Source organism: Mus pahari, chromosome 13 (assembly GCF_900095145.1).
Source record: "Mus pahari chromosome 13, PAHARI_EIJ_v1.1, whole genome shotgun sequence".
NCBI classification, from domain to species: Eukaryota; Metazoa; Chordata; class Mammalia; order Rodentia; family Muridae; genus Mus; species Mus pahari.
In genome coordinates this window covers 86,713,913-86,722,249 of record NC_034602.1, presented here as the reverse complement: position 1 = coordinate 86,722,249, position 8,337 = coordinate 86,713,913, and the positions used below count along the sequence as shown (strand labels likewise).

At 40.1% G+C, this 8,337-nt stretch overlaps 1 protein-coding gene across 2 annotated transcripts in view; it reads right to left on the bottom strand.

Annotated features, from left to right (window-relative positions):
* Window positions 1-2,946: 2,946 nt before the first annotated feature.
* The window catches only part of Fgf5 (fibroblast growth factor 5), a 22,235-nt gene continuing 16,844 nt past the window's right edge, over window positions 2,947-8,337 (bottom strand). For both annotated transcript variants that reach the window (XM_021211098.1, XM_021211099.1), the window contains one exon: window positions 2,947-4,771. In XM_021211098.1, the coding sequence (XP_021066757.1) occupies window positions 4,430-4,771 (342 nt within the window). In that variant the 3' untranslated portion in view covers window positions 2,947-4,429. The remainder of the gene's footprint in view (window positions 4,772-8,337) is intronic.

Here is an 8,337-nt window from a genome sequence, read left to right as displayed (position 1 = left end):
AGGCAGGCGGATTTCTGAGTTCCAGGCCAGCCTGGTCTACAAAGTGATTTCCAGGACAGCCAGAGCTACACAGAGAAACCCTGTCTCAAAAATCAAAAAAAAAAAAAAAAAAAAAAAAAAAAAAAGAAAGAAAGAAAAAAGAAAAAAAAAAGTGTATTTCTTTTCAGGGACAGGGGATGGAGCAGAGACTCAGGGAATGGCCAACCAATAACCAGCGCAACTTGAGACCCATCCCATGGGCAAGTACCAATCCTTGACACTATTAATGATACCCTATTATGCTTGCAGACAGGAGTCTCTGAGAGGCTCCACCAACCAACCGACTCAGACAGAGGCAGACACCCACGGCAAACAGTGGATGGAGCTTGGGGACTCTTATTGAAAAATAGGAGGAAGGATTGCAGTCCCTAAGGGGATAGGAACTCTATAAGACCAACACAGTCAACTATCCTAGACCCTTGGGGCTCTCAGAGATTGAACTACCACCAAAGAATGTACATGGGCTGGACCTAGGCCTCCCAGCACATATCTAGCAGCTTGGTCTTTATATGGGTTCCGAACAGCTGGAATGGGAGCTGTCCCAAAATTTGTTGCCCGAATGTGGGATATGTTCTTCTAGCAGGGCTGCCTTGTCTGGCCTCAGTGAGAAAGGATGTACCTAGCTTCACAGAGATTAGATGTGCCAGTGTAGGGGGATACTCTGGGTGACCCCACCAGCTCAGAGAAGGGGAAGGGGAAGTCAGGGAAGGATTATGGGAGGGTGTGACCAGGAGGGGGGCAGTGAGCAGGATGGAAAGTGAATAGGTAAAAAGAAATGTGTGTTTCTTACTTCATTGACCCCCTCCGCCTCCCCCTGCAGTGATTGCCCTAATTCTTCCAGATGTAGATGACTAGTGAGATCTAAACAGGAGCCATGTCCCTTTTTGAAACATAACTAGGATTGTTAATGTTTTAAAGGTCATACAATTTATCGTAATAAAACTGAAGATGATGTTAAAGATCAAATAGTAGAGGTCATGTTGAGACTGAGTAACTTGTAATGTTTTCCATGAGTCAAAGGCGAGAGGAGTAAGCTGAAAGATGCTGAAGAGCTCTCCATTTCTTAACTACCATATTTCTTAATTTGTAACCATTTAAATGCCGGTTGATGACTTGAGGCAAACTTGAATGATCTAGTACACTGATAAGACCAGTGGTTTTCAACCTGGGGGGTCATGAGCCTTTGAGGGTGTCATACAACCCTTTCACAGGGGTCGCCTAAGATCGTCCTGCATATCAGATATTTACAACTGGGAATTGTAACAGTAGCAAGACTATAGGTGTGAAGTAGAAACAAAATAAGTTCATGGTGAGAAGGTTGAGAACCACTGCCTTTGACCTCTAGGTTTAAACACAGGCCCCACTGACTTCTGCCTCTTCTTTCTCCAGAACCTTCAAATAGGGCAAAGAGCTCAAGGTTGGAGCTAGTACTGTCTATGCTTTCACGAGATGAAAATTGTATTTCCCCCACAGGTTTGTACAGTTAAATTGTATAATAAAAGAAAATTGAGACCATTATACTTTAAGTTTCTTTCTTTTAAACACTTTATAGATCATTTCTATACTAAATTTGCCTAACCGACCTGTGCTTTCTTCTCTGTCCCTAGACTATGTGTCCTCTGGAAATGACGCCTGCTGCTATCTTTTATTATTGTTATACAAGTTCACATTGCGGGGCCACTCTAATTCAGCTAAAAGGACAGAGGTGTTTTACATTCACAGTTCTTCATAATTGGTTTCTTTAGAAGGGAGCAGAGGTTGATTAGGGGAACGCTCATGCTGACGGCCTTATTTAGAATTCTCTCTTTATCTCTTTCTGTTTCAGACAACAAGTATTGTGAACAAAAAAACCAAACATAAAACAACGGGTAAATCTGTCTGATGATGTTTACATCTGTTTGATGAAAATTGGCTTCCTAAATATTAACACTTTGGGTGAACCAGATCATAATCAGGCAGCATTGTTGACTGGTGACATAGGCTAGTTATTTCAAAATAGTCAGAAATGTCATGGTCACCGTCTCTCTTAGGAAGCTGTTCTAAGAAGGAATAGTACATATGCATATCACCTGTACACGTGATTCCCTTAACTTATGAGCTTCCTGCTTAACTGTGCATTAATTAAATGTAACCGTGTAGTACCAGTAAATTTCAGATAAGTGTAATTTACTTTATTTTCAATTTTAGTTCAGCTTTAAATTCTGAAGTTAATGAGTCCTGACTTGTATATGCTACATATTGGGTGGCTCTCCTTACTTAACCTTCATATGTTAATTAAATCAAACTCAAAGTGCAAGATAAGCTACGCTTAGTGCACAGTGGTATTCAGTTGATTTGATATATACTAATATGTTAACTATCATCTGTTCCTTCCCCATTTAGTAACAAGATTACTAATCTGTTTCTTTGTGTAGTCTAATAGCTTGATAAATACTTTACAGTTTTTGTTTTTTTTTAAAAAGACACTTAAATAAAGTAGAAGAGGATTTTTATCATGGTCCTGTGTAGACAGGATCCTGTGGCAGTTATATAGGAGTTTGACATAACCTGTTTTGTGCAGAACACCATTGTCTCATTTAAATCAGGAGGATTCTCATGTACATGCTAATTAAAATTTGTATCAATTCATTGCTTTATGTGTTGAATGTGATATTCAGTCACCTTATTGACTTTAATTCTGAGCGTATTATATATAACATATACAAATACAGTTTGTTCCCATTAAAATAATACAATTTATGTGTATGCCACTAAGATCAGTTTTGATGTACCTTAACTGTGTTTGTGTTCCAAAGTAAGCCATACTTCATTTTAAGTAAAGAGTTGACCAGTATCCCTCAAATATACCAGAGTGTAAAGCACAGACTTCACGTGAATACTTTTGCTCTATGAAAGACACACTTCTACGGTCATCTACACCTCTTTATTGCAGCATTTAGGAATATAAGGTGAACACTTATACTTCATAGATCTCCATAAAAATGATTATCCAAGAAAATACATTTTGTAACTCTTTGTAAGCTAAACGTTCTGTGATTTCCATTCAGGGTTTGGAATTTGGGTTAAGAATGAAGTGTCATTTTCAGCTCATCAAATTCCCAAATTAAGCTCCTGCATGACAAGGGCAGATGCTTCTAGGGTACATCAGGTTTTCTTAGAGCAGAGCAGACCCACTCATTGCAGTCGTTACCTTTAGGATAGAAAGCTCAAAGGGTATTTGACTGAATAATAGAAGTATTTTTGACCATGAGACTTGACATGAAAACTTGGTTAGTGATTCATCTTCTTCAGCTACACACACACACACACACACACACACACACACACACACACACACAAAAACATACACACACCCTGATTAGTTATTAGTTACTCCCTGTGGGTCCATACAGTAAGGATAACAGGGAGTTATAGAAGTATTTTTAAGCACTCCAGTTTCCAAGTGTATGCTTGATGGACAGAATAAAACTTATTCCTTCAGCTGTTCTTGAATGAGGGCAGGGGGCAGATAAAAAGAGAAGAAGCAAAAGAGAGTTAAATCTCCACAGACGCTGCACACTTACTGTGCGTTGGCCTCTGTCCTTTTCTTTACATAAAGCCTTTAAATCCATCAAAATGTCCTCATATTTTCCTCCTTCTGATCGTGAGCCCAGCCACTAATGTGGCCAGATTCCACATAATGCCACAACTTTATACACAATGCACACCTCCAAGCTGAGCCTTTTGGGACTTTGAAAGCACATTTTAAAAAAATTTTAAAATGTAGAACTAAACTTAAACGACTTGAGGTATAGCTAAAATAAAGTAAACAATGCTGTAGTAAAGAGAAAAACGCCAAGGAGATCCAGATCCTACCACACGAACTAAGAAAATATTTATAATCCATGAACAGCAATAAACCAACTGTTTGTGTCACGTTAATTAAAATAATAAAAGTAAGAAAATATGCTCAATGCTGAGGTACCTTAAAAAAAAACCAAAAGTTTATAAAATATTTTATCTCCATCAAAATATTCTTTGGAAAACAAAAATAAACATGTATCATGTATGTTCTTTCTGGTTGATCTGTAAAAATGAGAAAAGTACATAGTCCCAGGCTATCGAACTGGTCTGAAAATGCAGAATGCTAACCACCCTCAAATCACAAAGCCTTTATAACCTTAGTGATCTGAAGAGATGAGCTCCCTGGGTCGCTACAGAGAATCCCACTTCTGTTTCGATTTAAAATTTAGAAAACAGTTTAGTTCCAGTCAAAGAGGAACAAGTGACCTGACTTCCACTCGTGTAGGCACATCAGAGGGAGGGATGCTGTATCCGAAAGTGTCTTTCAGGGCTCCGATGACGCCTGTAGAGAGAGAGTGGTTTCCCACAAGGCCAGGGCGGAAGAGCATCATCCAAAGCGAAACTTCAGTCTGTACTTCACTGGGCTGGGACTTCTGCGAGGCGGCGACAGGGGCACCTTTGGTTTCACCGGTGGTTTTTTCTTTTCTGGAACAGTAACGGTGAAGGAAAGTTCTGGCTGCTCGGACTGCTTGAACCTGGGTAGGAAGTGGGTGGAGACGTGTTGGGGTTTGACCCGTGGGCTGCAGCCTCTCTTGGCTTTCCCTCTCTTGTTCAGGGCCACGTACCACTCCCGGCCTGTCTTTTCAGTTCTGTGGATGGCGGACGCATAGGTATTATAGCTGTTTTCTTGGAATCTCTCCCTGAACTTACAGTCATCTGTAAATTTGGCCTAGAGGTGGGGGGGAAAAGAGAACATTTAAGTTGTGGCAATATTTCAACATATAATAAATATGAAGTTTTGAAAATCCAAAAATTGTATGAATTTGGAATACTCTAATTCTGTTTCCTTTTATAAAGATATGTTCTTTTTAAAGTTAGCTCTGTGTGTGTGTGTGTGTGTTCGGGGTGGGTTATATATTCCTAAGTTACCTCTGCAACACAATTTTTATTCATTATGCTTAGGTGACAGTATCATTGTTAACACAAATACTTGGAACTATTTAAGCATTATCAACTCTCATTTTAATAGGTATAAATACCGTTACTGTTTTTAAAATACTTTGAAAATCGTACCTAAATTTAACTTAATATTTTCCCCTCTAAGTCATAAAAAAAGAAAAAGAAAAAGATCTATTGATTCCTAAGAAACAATTGCCCAATCAAACGTGCATTTGAGTTTGCAGAGGGCCATGTTCCCACAAGGGATGTAGTTAGCATTATCATGTGATTCTTTTCAAACAGGCATACATTTTCAGGGTTATCAGTGTGATTCTTGATGCCGAGAGAGGGGTAGCATATGGCTCTATTAATATTTCATGTGTTAAAGTTCTTTAGGAAAAAAAAAATATCTCTTCACATATGTGGTTCAAGAAAATACAGCTGATGCCGGGAAGAAAAGAATCATCCGCAACATTTCACCTGCGTCTTATCCACACCCACACAGTCAAGCTAGCTTGGATGCACAAAAAGGTAGACCGGAAGAGTCCGTCAAGGTGCAGCTGATGATAAGAGGTCATGTGACCTCGGTGGACCCGGGAGTACAATGTCAGCAGCAGAGGTGGTAGGCGGGAGCACAGGAGAGCGGCGCAGCATTGTGGCTGTGTCACATGTGAGACAGTAGTAAAATGGTGTATGGGTGAGAAAGAGCCCCCGGGGAACATGAATGTGTGTGCGCATACTTACTAGTGCTGCAATGTGATTTCTACTTGGGATGTATGGTAGAAAGGACAAGAGATGGGGCTGACAAAGCAAGCGGGTGCCAGCCCCCAAAGAGCTTGTCTGCTGAGCTGAGCAATCTGGAGATATATGACAGAGGGACAGTGCGGGTGAACACTGGTTTTCCTACCATGACCTGGGACTACTGTCTAAGCTCTTATCCTTTGGCTTCTATGCAGAAGCTCTGCCTACACAGCCACTATGTGAACCAGCACATATTCCCAAGAAAAGGATCTATAGTTCCCATCAAACATAAGAGAGCCCCAAACCTTGAATGGCTTAGGAGTTCCTGTACCAGTCCAGACTGACAAGACTCACAATTTCATAGAGTCCCATTTGCACAGACTTCCTGGGTTTGAGAATAGCGGGTGGCTTTCCCCACTGTGGTATGCTTCTGTGTAGAAAATGTTCTGTTCCTTGCTTTTTCTAATAATACCCAACTTTTCTCTGCAATGAAGATCACACACTGAAATCTGAACGTCTGGACACTCAAGGAAAATTACACAAATCCATTAATAACACTCCCATAAACAAATTTTTACCTCTTCAAATCCAAAGATACAACCAACTTTAAAGTGTTTTTTAACATTTTTATCCCTGTGTAACAGATGCCCCAAGTTTGTGTTTTGGGGGAAGGGGGCAGGGATTCTAGACACATTTGTCTGTATAGCCTCTGGCTGTCCTGGAACTTGCTCTATAGGCCAGAGCCTTGAACTCAAAGAGATCTGTCTACCTCTGCTCTGCCTCTGGAGTTCTGGGATTAAAGCCTTGCCCCTGGCTATCTTGAAACTTGCTCTATATATCAGGCTGACCTCAAACTCACAGAGATCTGTCTGCTTCTGCCTCTGCCTCTGCCTCTGCCTCTAGAGTGCTGAGATTAAAGTCCTGTGTCACCACTACCCAGCAGTCTCCTTAGTCTTTACACTTAGGTTCAAGCAAGCTCCATTGTAATGGCTATGAAGAATATATATATACATATATATCCTTGTCTTTAATTCCCAAACTGCCAGCCAGTGTCTGCAGAGCGGGTGCTGTCATGACCCTTACAATAATGCTGTACATTATTTGTTCCCGGTTTTTATTAAAGAGACTTTCTTTATAAATTCAATTTAACTTTATCTATAGCTATTTTAACTCTTTAAAAAGCTTTCCCACTTAAATAAACATACTTATGATTTTAATGTTTTTTTTTTTTTTTTTTTTGGCTTTTTTTTTTTTTTTTTTTTTTTTGAGACAAAGTCTTACTATATACCCCTTGCTGGACAGGAACTCTATGTAGATCAGTCTAGCCTCAAACTCCCAGAAATTAAACTCCCAGAAACTATCTTTTGACAGAGGGTAGATTTTGTTTGTTTGTTTGTTTTATGCTTTTATGAGGTAGGGGCTCGCTCCATGGCCTTGGCTGTCCTGGAACTCGCTCTGTAGACCAGGCTGGACTCAAGGTCACAGAGATCCACCTGTTTCTGCCTCCCAAATACTGGGATTAAAGGTATTAAGGTGTGTGCCACACCTGGCTTCCAGTTAGTTTAAAATAGAATTTTAAACATCTCATCTGTGACTCCACAAAAGGACAGGAAAGACGAGGTGCGTTTCATTAAAAAGAATAACAGAATAACAGGCCTGAGCTACAATCCGGTAGGTGCTAGACTCTTGAGTATCTGAGAGGACCTGGTTTTAACCTTTAGCAGCTCAAACAATAAAACTCTTGTTATTTAACAATGTTGCCAGATAACAAGGGCTCACACCCTTGTGGGCTTGTGGGTTTGTGCTGCATTGTTTAGCCTTGTTTACTCCCCTGGTTTCTAAGGAAGTAAAGACATGTTATCTTTCCTAGGAGGTGTCGGACACATACATATGCACATGTTCATAGTAGCATGCATATACAACATCTTTTTAAAAAATGTATCAGTTCCATCCTAGAGTGAAAACCCACTTACTCAGCCCCTAAAACTATTCAGCATAGAGACTTTCTCCACTCTGAAGGTTTCATGCTCTGAAGTTCGTTAGAAAGTCCTTCAAAGGTGGTGGCTGCTGAGGCAGCCCAACCTTGCCGACGTCCTGTACGCTGTGTGCAGCCCCATCCCTTCCACTTGAAAGCTGGATTAAAGAGAATCGGACTGTTTGGGTTTTCTTAATTGACTTCTGATTTGTATTTTGTCTGAAAAATGTTCCCCATCTATGATGTACCAGAACTATTTGAACAAATCTTTCTCTGGCCTTTCTCATTAGAAAATCTAGCTTCGTCTTGAAGGACTGACGGCTGTCATTATTATTCACGCCTCAAAGATATAATGGCGATGAAACAGTGCAATGGTCAGCATGGAACATCTCAAGAGCCGAATGACCAGGAAACATGGGCCTCACACAATACATGTACGTTTACCAAAGTGGATGCAATGACTCTTTTAAAAAGTTGGAAAATTACTTTCTAGAGTGATTTTTTTTACTTTTTTATTGAAAATAAATTTTCAAATGATATATTTTGATTACTTTTCCCTCCCTTATTTCCTCCCCCACCCATCCAACTCCATGCCTTCTCTCTCTCTCTCTCTCTCTCTCTCTCTCTCTCTCTCTCTCTCA